Here is an 18259-nt window from a genome sequence, read left to right on the forward strand (position 1 = left end):
GAAACACACACATATATAGAGGAAGGAAAACGAGATAAGGAAATACACTCACAAAAAAAAAATAATACTGTAGTTTTAGAGTAACTAACGTGACAAAAATAGTGTTCTCATTGGTCGATAGTTAAATAAACCATATGATATGTATTATTGTATTTAATTGGAGAAGTTAAGATTCATTGCATTGAATTTTAATGATCTAGATTTTATCATATTATTGATATTTAAATAAATATTACTTAGAGGCTAAAAGAAATAAATAAATATTACTTATCATGATTGACAATGCAAGAAAATCTGAACCATGCATTATCTATGAGTGATTAAGATTTTAAAAGTTTATGATTAAGTTTTTCTAAAATCTCTTATTATATTTCCTAGTGTACATTATTTCAAATTTGTTTTCAAAATAAAGAGAAATTCTCTTTAGTAAAAAAATAATGGAAAAACTTAAAGAATGACCTAAAAATATCGATTTAAAATGTATATTTAAAAGATTTTAATGGGAAGAAATAATTAATTTTTTTGATGATTTTTTATATTTTCTATAAAAATAATGTTGAAATTTTTCTAAAATGATTTATTAATAATTGTTTTAAGGACATCCATTAATATAATCCAAAAACAATTCTCCTGTATTTAAACTTAGATATATCACTATATTATTTAAAAATAGTTACATTTCTTTTTATCATTTTTAAAATCAATAAAAATTTAAATAGTAATAGATAAAGTGACATTATATTCAAAAAAAAAAAATTAAATGGATTTAAACTCAAAAGAATGAAGAATCTTGTTCAGTCTACTATGTGACATTTCATAAAAAAACAAGCTAATTAACTTATGAAATAGGTCACTAAAAGTACACGTGCATAATTTTATCAGTTATCACGGGAATAGCACACAATCGAATTCTGTTTGGAGTTATTTTTTTAAAATATAAATTAATTTAAAAAAAAAAAAAAAAAAAAAAAAAAAAAAAAAAAAAAACCTCTCTTCAAAACTCTGTCTTCTCATTTTTAAGGAAAGAAAATAAAGTAGTGTCATGAAGTGTCTTTTAAGGCCTTATTAGCTCATCTTTATCTGTCTCTCACAAAACTCTCTCATTTGATTTCCATGCCAAACCCTCTCTTCAAACAACAACCCAGGAATCCAAAACCAATTCAAATTGAATCACTGAGTGAATGAGTGAGTTTCAGTGAGTGAGGTTTTTATATGGAGGAAGAGGAATGCAAAAGTGGGAGTAAAAGCATTGCGGAAAGGAGGGCAGAAAAGTGTGGATTCAATGCGCAGAGTCTCAACAAAACTGCGCTTTTTCGGACTGCTACTCCGTTGGCTTCTTCTTCGCCAGCTGCTCGCTCACCCAGGCTCACTATTCCACCTGGGATTAGCCCAGCCGCGTTGCTTGACTCCCCTATCATGCTCCCAAACACCCAGGTTTCTTTCCTTTCCTTATTATTATTATTTTTTAATTCATCTTTCTATCTCTTTTTTCACTCTGCAAGTTCTTTATTATTTATTATTTTTAAATGTAGTTTGGTTATTAATTTGTGGGGTCTGGTTTAGCTGTGAAATTTTGATTGTTTTCTGGGTTTTTATTTTATTTTATTTTAACTCATTAATGTATATTTGTTTTCACACTTTTATTTATGCTGCTTTAGATGGTTCAGTTGTGAAATTTTGGTTGTTTTCTGTTTTTTTTTTTTTTTTTAATTTAAATTAATTAATTCTTTTTTTTTGAATACTTTTTCTTGTGAAATTTGGATATATATATATATAGACACACACAATTCAATATATTTTGGTTATTAATTATTGTTGATTTTGATGGTTTAGTTGTAAAGTATGGGTTGTTTTTCCGGGTGATTATTATTATTATTATTATTATTATTATTATTATTATTATGTTATAATTTGAGGGTGGAAGTATGGAAATGTATGTGGGTGGGTTCAAGAGTTGATTTGTTTATATTATGTTCAACGAGAGAGAGAGAGAGAGAGAGAGAGGAGAGAGAGAGAGAGAGAGAGAGAGAGAGAGAGAGAGAGAGAGAGAGAGAGAGAGAGAGAGAGAGAGAGAGAGGGTTGGGTTCAAGTTAAACCTGATGTAACTCTAAGCAATGTTACACCATCCAATAACTTGTTATAAAATTCACTTATCAAAAAAAAAAAAAAAAAACTTGTTATAAAATTCATATTTTGAAAATCCCACTGCTCTATTTTTATTTATTTTTTTGATAAATAACGGAATTGTATTAAAAAGAAGTCTAGGAACACTGGGGGGAACATGGTACATGTTCTATATGTACTTAACATTCATTTCAATTTTTATATCAATTGGATGTTATTTATCATTCGATCCGTAAACTCATTTTTTATGCATTATTTTAAACTACAAAAACTTAAATTTAAATAATTGATTGATGACATGGCTATTAATCTTTGAACACCTTAAAATTTTGCAAGTGTCTCATATACAAAGATAATGTAATCTAACAGTGGATTTGTCAAAATTTACATCCAATTAAAAAATATTGAATGATATAATATTACTTAGAGTTATACCAGGTGTAACTTAAATTCAAACCTTATATATATATATATAGACACACACACACAAATAAAGCATCAAAAAATAAAATCACCACAATATATATATATATATATATATATATATATTGTTTTGAGGGTTTTGTTTGTGAAAGTTCTTTGTTTTGTTTTGCAAGGTGGAATTATGGAAATGTATGTGGTTGCAAGTTTTGACTTGATTTATTTTACGATTTATTTCAAATGTATTGTGTTATTAAATTGTGGTTTAGTTTTGAATTTTGATTGTTTTCCAGGTTTCTTGTATGATTTTATTTTTAATTATTGGTTTTGATTTGAGGCTGGAAGTGTAGAATTCTATGTGGGTGCAACTTTTTCTTTTATTTTTTTAATATATTAAGCCATTAACTTGTGTTTATTTTATGGTTTAATCGTGAATTCGGTTGTTTTGAGGGTCTTCTTGTGATTTTATTTTATTTTATTTGTGGCTAAAAGTGTGGAATTGTATATGAATGCAAGCTTTTATTTAATAATTTTTTTCTTCATATATAGTGTTATTAATTTGTGGTTATTTTGATGGTTCAATTTTGAATGTTGTTTGCTTTGAGGGTTTTCTTCATTTCTTGTGATTTTTTATTGTATTTGTGGATGTAGGTTTTTATTTTTCTTTATTTTTTTTTCAATTTTATTTTCTAATGGGAGACAGAAGCGGGGCTGTGCTCTTTGTGTGTTGCCGTTATTTTGATGGTTCAGTTGTGAATTTTTGGTTGTTTTGAGAGTTTTCCTGTTGATTTTTTTGAGGTTGAAAGTATGGAATTGTATGTGGGTCATCCTGAAAATATTTTCTGGTTGACTGTAAAATTTGGATCATTCTGGCATAAAATGATTTATGCCTCTATTTACGGGAAAAACATTTTATGCCTCACCTACAAAGCATGAGTTTCATATTGGTTGCGTGGATTGTTGTAATACTGTTGGTGATGAACATTGCAGAAGGTCTTCACTGGTCTTCAAAAGTCAGTCAACATTTTGTTAGCTGTTTTGATGTTATTACTCTTCTCAAAATGAGAGACCAAATTTTTTAGAGTGAATATTTTGAGTACCGATCGAGTTGGCATGATGGTTAGAAGCCAAAAAAAAAAGAGGCATTAGGCAGAAGGAAAATATGAATAATGTCCATGTTTGTGGTTACAAATGCTGATAAGTTCTTTTCCCTCGCAAATTTAAATCTTTTCTTGGCTATTTTTGTTCTTATGTCAACCTATCTTATTTCAATATATGTTTTCTGAATGATATATTCTTTTAGGTGCTGCCATCTCCTACCACTGGAACTTTTCCATTGGTTCCTCTCAACCATGATAGTTCAATGCTGAGCTCGTTGACTGCTGAAGATGGTGGTAGGTGCAGTGACGTTGGTTCCTCCTTTAAATTCATGCCTTATGGGGATCCTAATTTTCCTTCACGCTTTTCTAGCTTTCAAGAGCAGGTAAACTGTCTACTTTTGTTTATATTATATGTTTGTTGTCATAGATTATGTAGTCCTGCTGTTAGATTGGAAATGGTTGACATATATACAGACATGTGGTGTTGGGTTCAAGTTACACCACTTAATAACTTTCTATCGAATGTAATTTTTGAAAATCCACATTTGGATTATGTTGTTTCACTGTACTCTCATTGCTTGAAAAATATAAAGATGATCAGATGACTTTTTCTTTTCCCGCGCCGGGGGGGGGGGGGGTGGGGGAAGTGATGAAGACGTATCCAAAGGCCATCTTGGGGGAAAAATCAAAAGCGACCATGTGATATTTAATTCAGCCTGATTGGATTTCACGGATTTTAAACTCGATTCCCAATCAGAACTTCAAAATTCTGTAAGTGTTGGGACCTATTCCAATGAGTGAAACTGCCCAAGCCTTGGGCTGATTTGCTTTATCATCTCATCGGTTGGATGATCAGCCCTATTAATAAGGTCCACTTCAAAATTCTGTAAGTGTTGGGACCTATTCCGATGAGTGAAACTGCCCAAACCTTGGGCTGATTTGCTTTATCATCTCATTGGTTGGATGATCAGCCCTATTAATAAGGTCCAACAAGTTTATCAATCTTAGGGGTGCTGATTCATAATCGACATATATAAATTATTGTGCATCAAATGACATAAAAAAATGTTGGTTCTAGAAGAAGGAATGTCAATGTTTTATCAGCTAGAGAATTAATTGAATTGTTGCGGGTGGAATGAATTGGGCATGTTTTGGAAAAGTGAATTCTTACCAAGTCATCTTGTTGGGAATAGCGAAATTTTCTCTGAATGCTCAAAAGTTTCATATCTGAAGTGAGTTTTCATGAAATTGCTTCAGTTCTATGAAAAGACACCCTCTGAAGTCATGTTGATTGGTTGAAAAATCTGAAAGAGAAATTATATATGAATACTATAAGCTACACAAGGTACTGATTTTGAGTTATCTTCCATTGTTGTAACTGTATAGATGAATAGAAATAACTTTGTTATTCTCAGTAATATTGATTCCTAGTAGTACCCATTTTTATTCCGGGTCTATTTTGATTATGTGTACAAAATATGCTCTAAGGGATAAACTACTTAACACAAAGGCCCGATACCACCAAATTTTTCTAAAATAAGATTCATAGGCCAAAATTAAAGCCCATTTCTGAAAAATTTTGAAATGACAAAAGCTTCAAATATGAAACTGCTAAAATTAAAGAAAACCAATAGAAACTAAATAAGCAATTTGCTAATGCAAAGAAATATAAAATAAGACTTCATAGTAACTAGGCTTGCCTAAAGTAATGGCAATTAGGCCTCTCTCTATTTTTCTTTTTGATAATGTAGGGAACCTTTCTACAAAATAGCCCATTGGACTTTTGACTCTAGCTTGTAAAACTTACGAGCAACTGACTCCATTTGCCAGAATCATGCCCAGGGCATTCACCTCTAATGGGCTAAGCAATTTATACTCGTGCCCAGGAGCAAGCAATTAGGCCTCTTATCAAAATTGAATGTAATTTCAAGGTTTCCTTGGCATTCAAACTTGCTTTTCTTTTGCTACTTGTAGCCTAATCAAGAGTCTTTTTTTCCTCTTGCCTCTAGTAAGGAAGATATAGAAGGGAAGAAATGATTTCTTTATGTGGTCATTCTATCTAGATGCATGAAGATCATTTGGTAAATTTTGTATCCCTGGCTATGAGATCTATATGGTACCTTGTTTAAGTATCACTGGTTTTTCTTTTTTCTCGTTTTTTCCCTTTTTTTGTTTTTTTCCTTCTTCTTTAGTGGAATCTTTCTTGTCTCATTTGTAATCTGCTGAACGTCTTTTGGGTTTCTAGAGATGATGGATTTCTTTTCCATGTGTTGGAGAGAATTTAAGAGGAGCAAGAAGCACAAAGCTTGTAATGTGCTTTTACCATCTGGTGTGACTGACATGATATTGACTTTGAAGGAAACTATGAGTTTGAAGGAAATTTAGAAATTCAGAAGTTGTTTCTATCTTGGTAAACAATGTTTAACACTTTTTTTTTTCCATGTGATTTTTTTTCTTAGCTTTATTCTTTAAATTATAGAAGCCATTGGGTTTTAGCTTAAATCACAATTAGTCCTGGCACAATAATGGGATGGATGGTATTGTCATGGATTTAAGCTCCATCGGATGCACGTGTAATTTACCAATAAAAACATTTCTTTAAATGAAAAGAACTATATAAAAACTTTTCATCTACACCACCCCCCCCCCCCCCCGGCACGCGGGGTTGATTTATAGGATAGTACATTGATATTGTAATGCCTTTCATTTCTATCTGCCTTTTATTCAATTAGAGTTTCATGCACATCAATATATTTAGTTTTTTTATTTTTTATTTTTAATGTTAGGAACAATATTCCACAACTTTTACTTTTATTAACACTTTTTTATGGTTATTCCATAAAGACCTGCTCTGGCAGATTTATTCTAAATCATATATGATGCAGCACAAAGTTTGCAAAAGGAACATGTGCAAAAGATAAGAAATAACAGAACAAACTGTTTCAACCGTAGGCTGAACCCTAGAGCTGGCTGAACCCTAGTCTTCAACAGCAAGCGTTACCTAAGATCAACACCAAGAAATGAGAAAATTTTCCAATGATTTTTAATAAAAGAAAATTCTAGATACCCAATAGTGTTTTCAGGAGCGTCTAAGTAGGGCTTCTAGAGTTTATCAAATAAAGAAAATAATAAAATTGTAATCGATTACATCAGATATGAAAATATTCCCATAATCGATTACATTTAGTGCAAAAATAAAATCAAAACATTCAGCATCAATCAGTCTTTCATCCAACCACAAGGTCACTGGGTGGGCCCATCCCATGTTGACGTTCATAAACATGCTTGATCGTGGCCCATACCTGGTGTTGGCACCAATGTATGCTAAAATAGGGCACTTGTCTTGACACCAGCTCTGTATAAATTAAGTTTTCTAAGTAACTGATATGTCAATGTGTGATATGTTTGAATTAATCAGGTTTCTATCGATTGCAATATTGTGCAGGGAGCTTCTGTTGACTATCAAGCTCTTGTCTCAATGCAAACACCAATGGATTTTGAGTTCCCAGCAGAGCTGCCAAAAGCAGATGTCACCAAGAACTGTGCTGCAGATTTGCCTACTGAGATGAAAATGGTCAAAAACATGATTATGAATGCCAATTCGAAAATTCATCGTTCTGAAGTAGCTGGTGACCAAAAATCTCTACCCAAAGAACCTATTCATGGAGAGGTTATTGGGACAAATCATCTTGTGGAAGGAGACCAGAAAGGGCCATGCCCTTCAACAGGAACAGAAAGGACATCAGAAGATGTATATAATTGGAGAAAGTATGGGCAGAAACAAGTAAAAGGTAGTGAATATCCTAGAAGTTACTATAAATGTACCCATCCAAACTGTCAGGTGAAGAAAAAGGTGGAACGATCTTATGATGGACAAATAACAGAAATCATCTATAAGGGAACTCATAATCATGCAAAACCCCAGCCTAATCGCCGAGTATTTCCTGGGTCGGCATTTTCAATAGATGAAACATCAATGATGGGTGAAGGAAGTGGAACCTGTAAAGTTGAAGGTGGGTCCATTTGGAGGAATATTCAATCAGGGTCAAAGGATATTAAACTTGGTTCCGATTGGAGGAATGATGGGGTGGAAGGGACATCCTCGGTGTCTGTTGTATCTGAGCTTTCAGACCCAATATCAACCACCCATGGAAGATCTGTGGGTGTATTTGAATCAGCAGATACTCCAGATCTTTCTTCCACAATTGCCAGTCATGATGATCATGAAGATGGAGCCACCCAGGGAAGCATCTCACTTGGAGAGCATGCTGAGGATGATGAGTCTGAGTCCAAAAGAAGGTATTATTCTATGCTTAGTTGCTATTACTTACAGGCCACAGCAATTTCATATATGTTCATGGAGTCCATTTATTTATTGCAGGAAGACAGATAGCTGCTTGATTGAAACAAATTTGGCATCCAGGGCTGTTCGTGAACCAAGAGTCGTTGTCCAAATAGAGAGTGATGTGGACATACTTGATGATGGTTACCGCTGGCGAAAATATGGGCAAAAGGTTGTCAAAGGAAATCCAAACCCTAGGTATTGATATACAAATGCTGTGTGTGTTTACCACTTGAAATAAAGAAAGTAATGGGAGTTGCGTAGTCTATGACTTCAGGTTACACGACTTTATGCCGTGTTTTACTTGTTTAATGAGGTTGCATTTTGGGTATTTAAACTTATTCTCCAAGTTGGCAAAGACAAGCATCTTTTTCTTCTGGTTAATATATGCTTTGAATTCTTGTTGTAATACTTTTCTCCTCAGGAGCTATTACAAATGCACGAGTGCTGGATGTTCAGTGCGGAAGCATGTGGAAAGGGCTGCTCACAATCTGAAATGTGTAATTACAACTTATGAGGGGAAACACAACCATGAAGTGCCTGCAGCCAGAAACAGTGGTCAAATAAACTCGAACGGTGGTAATGTACCTCCTGCTGCTGCTAATGCTCAACCTGCCCTTACATTACCCAGACACCCCAATGTCCTAAAGTCTGAAACCCAAGTTCAAGATCTTGCACCTCATTTTGATAGAAAACCTGAATTCAATAATGACTATCTGAGCTCCAGTTTTCTTGGAAACTTCAATAATGACATGAAATTTGGGGCTTCCTCCATTTACCAAATGAAGTTTTCACCCCTACAAAATAACATGCCTTATGCGTCTCTTGGACTCAATTCCAATTGCAATGTAACCCATCAAGCTGGTTCTATTGCCTCTGTTCTCCCAAACTTCCCAATTTCACTGCCATTGAATCTTCCCCAAGCTGGGATGGCTGGTTTTGATTTTAAAAATGGAAAACCTATTGGTTCAGTCAAGTCTTTCCTTTCAGGGCAGCAGCTGAAGGAAAATGATGTAAGGATTCTCAGGCCTAAGCAGGAGAAAAAGGATGATGATCTTTATGATGCCTGCCTACCCATTGTTGATCATGGAAATGCATTATCATCATCATCATCATCTTCATCATCTTTATATCACCAGGTCATGGGAAGTTTTCCATCTTGAGTTTTATTCTCTTTTTGCTTCTATAGTAGTCAACAACAAAGAGAAACTTGCTTGTCTTTTTGTGGTGCCGTTTTATTGCCAATTCATTGTTTTTTTTTTTTTTTTTCATATATATGTATATATATATATATATATCTATATATTATAAACGCATATTATGAAAAATTCTTATACAAAATGCATACAAAAATATATGTAATAGTCCTTCATAGTTCTTTATTTTATAATCATTGTTGGGTTATAGATTGACCCCAGTTAATTAATTCAATTACTTAAGTTGATTAATTAGGTCAAATTATATGCAATATCGTAGAGTCATGAACAAATCGCAAATTAATCTAGAGTGCAGTGGCACATAAGAATGCAATAGCTTCATAAGAAGTTTATAGATTTTCTATGTGTGTCCATGTTTGATGACGGCGGTAAAATAATGTTTTTATATGATCTAGTAGATTAGAGAATAAAACCCTAGAAAAGCCACATTATTATGGGCTGAAAAGTAGATTTGGAAAATCTGGACGAAACTTGATAGATCAAGAGGCATTGAGAGGTATCAAGGTTCATTAATTCTCGATAGATACGTATTGAGCCAGGTGTCGAGCCACCAATTTTTAGCTTTTCACACTTGTTTCTTTGTGTTGTCTTCATGCCTTCAATGCTTCATGATATTCTTCAATCCACTTAAAACTACTCAAATACAATTAAAGTGTATTTTGTCAAAGGATATGCCAAATAAATAAAAATATGACCCTAACAAGCGAAAACTTATATTTTCTAGAGTGTGAATTTGTTATGCTCTCTCTCTCTCTCTCAAACAAAAAACTTGTCAAACCAATTATTTATTTAGGTTGAATAACTTGTCAGAGTCAAGCCATCTCATAAGAATAGATGATTATCTGTCTTGTTCGTTGAAGTACCTAAAAGGCTGAAATTGATAAGATGGTAAATCATGTTTACTACATTTACCAGGAGGGAGACAACCATTTAACACCTTTAGCCTGGACCATCTAACAAACCAATAAGATGTCAGCTAGTTTCTCTCTCTCTCTCTCTCTCTCTCTCTCATACACACAAAACTTGTCAAACCATTTATTTATTTAGGCTGAATAGCTTGTCAAAGTCAGGCCATCTCATAAGAATAGATGATTATCTATCTTGTTTGTTGAAGAACCTAAAAAGCTGAAATTGATAAGATCGTAAATCATGTTTACTAAATTTACCAAGAGGGAGACAACCATTTAACACCTTTAGCCTTGACCATCTAACAAACCAATAAGATGCTAGCTAATTTGTCTCTTTTGTTTCCCCCATGTAGCAAGTAAATTGAAAAGGAGAGAAGTAAAGTAGAGTTGAAAACGAATAGTTGAGTATTAAAAGTTGAGAATTGTTCATTTAATTTTATACAAGTTGAGCTTAAACTCATTTATGGGGGCCGTTTTTCGGTGCACAACCACATGTTTTCTACTAGAAGGGTGACCTTGCTAGACCCAGATTTGTATAGGGAGTTGCATCTAGAACTCGACATTGGGCCAAGTAGTCCAATGGCTTCTGGCATATTTTTAGGCCTACAAAATGGGTAAAGCCCAAAGTCTAAGAATCATGATAGTGGTTGAATAAATAAATAACATATGTTTGATATAATAGCTTTGATTAATAGTTGTAATAGTAGTTGAAATAAAATAATATGTATTTAAACGTAAAGTAATCATGTATTCAATAATGTAGATTTAGAGATATGGAAACATAGTGACTTATATTTGTATGGTTTGTAGCTCCATCTATATAACATCAGTGAGTTGATAGCACTCTAATAGAATGACTCCAACGGAAGGGAGGTAGTATGCCATGATAACTAGAGGGAGAGAGAGTATGTCTAGTTGTATGTAGAGGCTAGTCAAGTTTGTCCCCTTTATCATGCACTTAAATGAATTTCCCTTTGATAATGCTCTTTTAGATATTGTGAAGTTATGAATAGTATTTCATTCCATGGGAAGGGCTTTTGTAAGATACGTTTGTGCCTTCCATGAGAAGGACTTTTGTAAGAAGTATTTCTGTCTTCTAGGAGAAGGGTTTTAGTATGAGTGTTTGATATCTCTTGAGAAGTATGGAGATGATAGAAGATATAGATGCTTTGTGGGATGTAGTAGTTATAATTTGTATGAGTAATAAGTATGGGTATTTGGTGAGAAATGAGTTTGTAATATATATGAGAAATATGTATGGAAAAGTTGTAAGAGATATAATTTGTAAGATGTATGAGAGATATATTAGATGGTAAATGAATGATATCAGAGCTGCTAGAAAGATTATAGTGATAGCTTTTGTTACTTTCCAAGATATGGGATTTTATATGAGAAGTGGAGAAAGAGATGTTTAGAGATATGAGTAACAAGATAGATGTATTTTATGAATATGGAGAGTGAGAAAATGAGCATAAGATAAGTAATGATGTAATAGAGTATTTAGCAATGTTGCTGGGATTTTCTACTGGAGGTGGATAAAGGGCTTATAAGTAGTGATATGAGGGGCATTTATGAGCTAAGGGCTGAAGAGCTTAGTTTCTAATTCATAAACTAAGAACTCAAAAATTCAGAACCTCATTAAAGAGCTAAGAAGATAATTAGAGAGAGAGAGAAAAAAAAAAAAATAGAGAAGTTATGAAAGGTTAGTTCTTCTCTATTAGTGTGTTGAAGAGGGGTTCTATTTATAGCTGAGTTTAAGGGGTAACTTAGCAAAGAATCTCAGACAAAATTTGTCCCAATCAGTAATAAATCTTTAGAAAATCCATCATAGGATTTGGCCAAAAATGGTATGTTCAACTTTAAGGGATTTTTGCTGTTTTGAGTAATATCAGCTAGAGGAAAGACCAGCAAAAAAGGAAAGGATTTTGTAAGAAAAAGATGGTTTCTTTAGTTGGTTTTGGTTTTTAGCCAAATAAGGAAATTTTGTAATGTTAAGGTTGCTAGGTGAGCTGTCCCATCAGTTCTGAAACAAGTGTCCCAGCAGTTCTGAAACAAGTGTCCCAGCTGCTTAAAAAAGCTGTCACAACAATCTGAAAAAGCTATCACAGTTGTCATAAGATAGCTGTTGCTTGGGGTTAAAGTAGATGAGGTCAGTTGGATAATGTCAGGCTGCTGGAGAGAATATTCAAATTTTATTTCATGGATTTGGCTGAAAATGGTAATATCTCTTTTAAGGGTATCTTGTTGTTTTTGGTATAACAACTAACTGCTAGGATTGAGCATTAAATGGCTAGTGATATCACTTTTAGCCAAGTGTTAAGTGCTAAACACACTACTGGTGTTTTGCTAGAAAAGGTTCCTCTTTTGGGTATTTATATTTTTGGTCCAAGATTTTATTACAATACATTTTTAGTAAGTAATAGAATAATGGGTTGATAGTTAATGAAACTTTAGAGAACTAGTTAAGGTCTAGTGTTGTGACTTAATCTTGGTGAGGAAGAAGAGCATTTAATGCTCTGCTGTAGCAACTGGCAGGGAAATATTTGGTCTGATTATGGTAGATGGTGTGGGGTCACCACTGTTGGCGTAAGGGAAAAAAGTGTCAGAGTCACCCCCTAGTTATGGTCTAGGAACCATGAATATAGTGTCATTTTAAGGAAAGACCTTTGGTCTTACTACCAGGGTATGGGTTTAAAGTTTAGATACGCTCTTGGGAAGGTGTTAGACACCCAAGATCACTCAACCCTAAGATTGGCCCCCCATCATTGTGTCTTACATCCTAATCTTATTAAAAACATGTTTAACACTTGTATCTATACTCACACACACACTAGCATACATCTAAGTATACAATCATTACATCATTTATCCCAAAACACATACCTATCTACCTTTAAACAAAAGAGAGCCAAATACAAAAGAAACCCTAGCATTCATCTAACATATGAAAATCCTATTATGCATCTAAAACAAGGCAGCAAGGCATTAACATATTACAAATCCTAATCAAACGTCAAAGCATGTTCCATCATATCATCAAAGTAAAACCCTAACACAAATGCATGGACATTTGCTAATGTATGACCCTTTACTTACCTTTCAACAACACAACACTTATGACATCAATACATGAGCATGTGAATGAATGACATTAAAACTAAGAAAACCTTAATCTAAACCCTAATCTAAACATATGATAACAAACAAACATATTAAAAGGCGGACAAGCAATTATGGGGCCTAAAACATGTGAAAAATAGGCTACACAGAACAAACATGTGAAAGCCAAAAAAAAAAAAAAAAAAACAAACAAACAAACAAGAATTTAGGGTTTCTTGGTAATGGCATCACGCACACTAGAACAGGTCTACATACACATGAATTCAGCCTGCGTGTGCATCCTAGATCATGCATACGCATCTTACCCAAAAAACCTAAAAACACAAAAATAGAGTGGGACTTCCAGGCTAGGAAAGGCCGAAAAAGAGATAAAAAATTTTCATTCCCAATACTGTTTCTCCCCAACCCAGGCTAAAGCATTCCCAAAAAAATAGTAAAAAATTTCAAAAAAAAAAAAAGTGTCATTTTGGCTTCATTTCTAAACAATTTGAGCCAGGACAAGCCAAAAAGAGAGAGAGAGAAAATTTTCGTTCCTAGTACTGTTTTTACATGACCCGGGCGGCATTACCAAAAAAATAGTAAAAAAATTCAAAAATTCAAAAACGTCATTCTGGCTACATTTCAAGCCAAATCGGGCAAGGACATGCTGAAAAAGAGATAAAAAATAAAATAAAACAAAATAAAAAAAATTTGATCTGGGTACCATTTCTCCCGAACCAAGCAAGAGCAATCCAAAAAATAATAGTAAAAAAATTCATAAAACCTCATTCTGGCTTCATTTCTAGCCAAACCGGAATGGGAAAGTCTAAAAAAGAGATTAAAAAATTTTGTTCCGAGTACCATTTCAACCCGACCCAGGCTGGAGCATTCCAAAAAAAAAAAAGAAAAAAAATTCAAAAAACTAAAAAATGTTATTCTGGTATCATTTCTAACCAAACCGGGCTAGGACAAGTCGAAAAAGAGATTTAAAAAAAATAAAAATAAAAAATCTTCATTCCAGGAACCATTTCTACTTGACCTAGGCTGGAGTATTCCCAAAAAAAAATCCAAAACAAATAGTAAAATAATTCAAAAAATTAAAAACGTCATTTTAGCATTATTTCTAGCCAAACCAAGCCAAGGCCTGAAGAAAAAGAGATTAAAAAAAAAAAAAAAATCGTTTTGAGTGTCATTTCTACCCGACTTGGGCTGGAGCATTCCCAAAAAAATAATAAAAAAATCGAAAAATTAAAAAACGTTATTCTGGCTTCATTTCTAGCCAAACTAGGCCGTCACAAGCTAAAAAATAAATTAAAAAAAATTTCGATCTGAGTACCGTTTCTACCCGACCTGGAATGGAGCATTCCCAAAAAAATGGAAAAGAGATTCAAAAAAAATTCATTCTAGCTACATTTCTGGACAAATCGAGCTGGGACAGGACAAAAAGAGATTAAAAAAAAAAAAAATCGTTTCGCGAACCGTTTTTGCTGGACCTAGGCAGGAAAATTCCAAAAAAATAGTAAAATAATTCAAAAAAATTTAAAAAAAAAAAAAAAAAAAAAAAAAAAAAAACGTCATTATGGCTACATCTAAAGCCAATCTAGGCTAGGACAGGCAGAAAAAGAGAAGAAAAAAAAAATTGTTCCGAGTACCATTTCTACCCGACTCAGGCTGGAGCATTCCCAAAAAAATAGATAAAAAATTCAAGAAATTAAAATACGTCATTCTCGCTTTTCATTTCTAGACAAATCAGGCCGGGACAGGCCGAAAAAGAGATTAAAAAAAAAAAAAACGTTCCAGGAACTATTTCTGCCGGACCTAGGCTGGAAAATTCTGGAAAAAAAATAGTAAAGAAATTCAAAAAAAATTTAAAACACCATTCTGGCTTCATTTAAAGCCAATCTGCGCCGAGACCGGCCGAAAAAGAGAAAAAAAATTTAAAAATTAAAATTTAAAAAAAAAAAAAATCATCTCCGGGTACCGTTTCTCCCGACCCAAGCTAGAGCATTCCCAATATAATAGTAAAAAAATTAAAAACGTCATCCTAACTTCATTTCTAGCCAAACCAGGCTAGGACATGCCGAAAAAGGGGCAAATAATTTCGTTCTGAGTACCATTTCTACTCGACCCGGGCTGGAGCATTCCCAAAAAAATAGTAAAAGGATTCAAAAAAAAAAAAATCATTTTGACTTCATTTCTGGATAAATCGGGCCGGGACAGGCCAAAAAAGAGATAAAAAAATTTTCGTTTTGGGAACCATTTCTGCCAGACCTAGACTAGAAAATTCCCAAAAAAAAAAAAAAGTAAAAAAATTAAAAATTATATACGTCATTCTGGCTTCATTAAAAGCCAATCCAGAATGGGAAAGTCTGAAAAAGAGATATAAATTATTTCGTGTTTTTTAATTTTTTGAATTTTTATGCTATTTTTTGGGAATTTTCTAGACGGGGTTGGGTAGGAACAAACTTGGAACAAAAAAAAAAAAAAAAATTCTTCACTTTCTTAGCCTATCCCAGCCCGGTTTGGCTAGAAATAAAGCTAGAATGATGTTTTTTTAATTTTTTTAATTTTTATACTATTTTTTGGGAATTTTCTAGACTAGGTTGAGTAGGAACAGACTCGGAACAGAGAAAAAAAAAATTCTTCTCTTCTCAGCCTTTCCCGGGCCAGTTTGGCTAGAAATAAAGCCAAAATGACGTTTTTGAATTTTTATACTATTTTTTGGGAATTTTCTAGACCGGTTTAGGCAGGAACGGACTCAGAACGAAATTTTTTTTTCTTCTCTTTCTCAGCCTTTCCCGGCCTGGTTTGGCTAGAAATAAAGCCAGAATGATGTTTTTTACTTTTTTGAATTTTTATACTATTTTTTGGGAATTTTCTAGACCGGGTTGGGTAGGAACGGACTTGGAACGAAAAAAATTTTCTTCTCTTTCTCGGCCTTTCCCTACCTGGTTTGGATAGAAATAAAGCAGGAATGATTTTTTTTTTTTTAATTTTTTGAACTTTCATACTATTTTTTGGGAATTTTCTAGACTACGTTGGGTAGGAACGGACTCAGAACCAAAAAAAAAAAACTTCTCTGTCTTGACCTTTCCCGGCCCAGTTTGGTTAAAAATAAAGCCGAAATGATGTTTTTTAATTTTTTTTAATTTTTATACTATTTTTTGGGAATTTTCCAGATCGGGTTGGATATGAACGGACTTGGAACGAAATTTTTTTTCTTCTTCTCTCTCTCGGCCTTTTCCAGCCCGGTTTGGCTAGAAATAAAGGTGGAATAATGTTTTTTAATTTTTTGAATTTTTATACTATTTTTTGGGAATTTTCTAAACTGCGTTGGGTAGGATTGGACTCAGAACAATTTTCTTTTTCTTTTTCTCGGCCTATCCCAGTTTTGTTTGGCTAGAAATAAAGCCAGAATGATTTTTTTAATTTTTGGAATTTTTATACTATTTTTTGGGAATTTTTTAGATGAGGTTAGGTAGGAATGGACTTAGACCAGAAATTTTTTTTTCTTCTCTTCCTCAACCTTTCCCTGCCCAGTTTGGCTAGAAATAAAGTCAGAAAGATGTTTTTTAATTTTTTAAAATTTTATACTATTTCTTGAGAATTTTTTAGACGGGGGTGGGCAGCGTTGACTTGGAACGGGTCCTTGGCAGCGTTGGGACTGGAACGAATTTTTTTTTGCCCAGTTTGGCTAGAAATAAAGCCGGTCTTTCCTTGCCCAGTTTGGCTAGAAATAAATGCCAGAATGATGAAGTTTTTTGAATTTTCCGCGTTTTAGGAATTTTCACCGCGTTGGGTAGGAATGGACTCAGGACGATTTTTTTTTTTTTCTTTTTCTCGGCCTATCCCAACCCGATTTGGCTAGAAATAAAGCCGGAATGATGTTTTTTAATTTTTGGAATTTTTATACTATTTTTTGGGAATTTTTTAGAGCGGGTTGGGTAGGAATGGACTCGAAATGAAAGAAATTTTTCTTCTCTTTCTCGACCTTTCCCTACCCGGTTTGGCTAGAAATAAAGTCAGAATGATGTTTTTTAATTTTTTAAAACTTTATACTATTTCTTGAGAATTTTCTAGGTCGAGTTGGGTAGGAACCGACTTGGAACAAATTTTTTTTTTCTCTTTCTCAGTCTTTCCCTGCCAGGTTTGGCTAGAAATAAAGCCAGAATGATATTTTTTTAATTTTTATACAATTTCTTGGGAATTTTCTAAACTGGGTTGGGTAGGAACTGACTCGGAAGGAAATTTTTTTTTCTTCCCTTTCTCAGCCTATCCTAGCCCAGTTTGGCTAGAAATAAAGTAGGAATGAGGTTTTTTAATTTTTTGAAATTTTATACTATTTTTTTGGAATTTTCTAGACTGGGTTGGGTAAGAACGGACTCGGAACGAGAAAAAAAAAAAAAAATCTTCTCTTTCTCGGCCTAGTTTGGCTAGAAATAAAGCCAGAATGATGTTTTGTAATTTTTTGAATTTTTATACTATTTCTTGGGAATTTTCTAGACCAGGTTGGGGAACGAAATATATATATATATATATATATTTTTTTTTTCCTCTCTTTCTTGGTCTTTCCCTCCTCGATTTGGCTAGAAATAAAGCCAAAATGATGTTTTTTAATTTTTTTTTTTAATTTTTATACTATTTTTTGGGAATTTTCTAGATCGGGTTGAGTAGGAACGGACTCGAAACGAAATTTTTTTCTTCTTCCCTTTCTCAACCTTTCCTAGGCCAGTTTGGCTAGAAATAAAGCAAGAATGAGGTTTTTTATTTTTTTTTTAAATTTTATACTATATTTTGGGAATTTTCTAGAGTGGTTTGGGTAAGAACGGACTCGGAACGAAAAAAAAAATTCTTCTCTTTCTCGGCCTTTCTCGAACCAGTTTAGCTAGAAATAAAGCCAGAATGATGTTTTTTTAAATTTTTTAATTTTTATACTATTTCTTGGGAATTTTCTAGACCGGGTTGGGTAGGAAAGTACTTGGAACGAAATTTTTTTTTTCTCTCTTGGTCTTTCCCTCCCCGGTTTGGCTAGAAATAAAGTCGGAATGA

General features: G+C 33.4%; 1 protein-coding gene across 1 annotated transcript; it reads left to right on the forward strand.

Moving 5' to 3' along the window:
* Window positions 1-988: 988 nt before the first annotated feature.
* LOC115991226 (probable WRKY transcription factor 2) lies at window positions 989-9315 on the forward strand. Its single transcript, XM_031114963.1, has 5 exons — window positions 989-1434; window positions 3848-4027; window positions 7090-7943; window positions 8026-8184; window positions 8411-9315. The coding sequence occupies exons 1-5, from the start codon at window positions 1213-1215 to the stop codon at window positions 9147-9149; spliced, it is 2154 nt and encodes a 717-aa protein (XP_030970823.1). The 5' UTR covers window positions 989-1212; the 3' UTR covers window positions 9150-9315.
* Window positions 9316-18259: the final 8944 nt, after the last annotated feature.

Source organism: Quercus lobata, chromosome 1 (assembly GCF_001633185.2).
Source record: "Quercus lobata isolate SW786 chromosome 1, ValleyOak3.0 Primary Assembly, whole genome shotgun sequence".
Classification (NCBI taxonomy): Eukaryota; Viridiplantae; Streptophyta; class Magnoliopsida; order Fagales; family Fagaceae; genus Quercus; species Quercus lobata.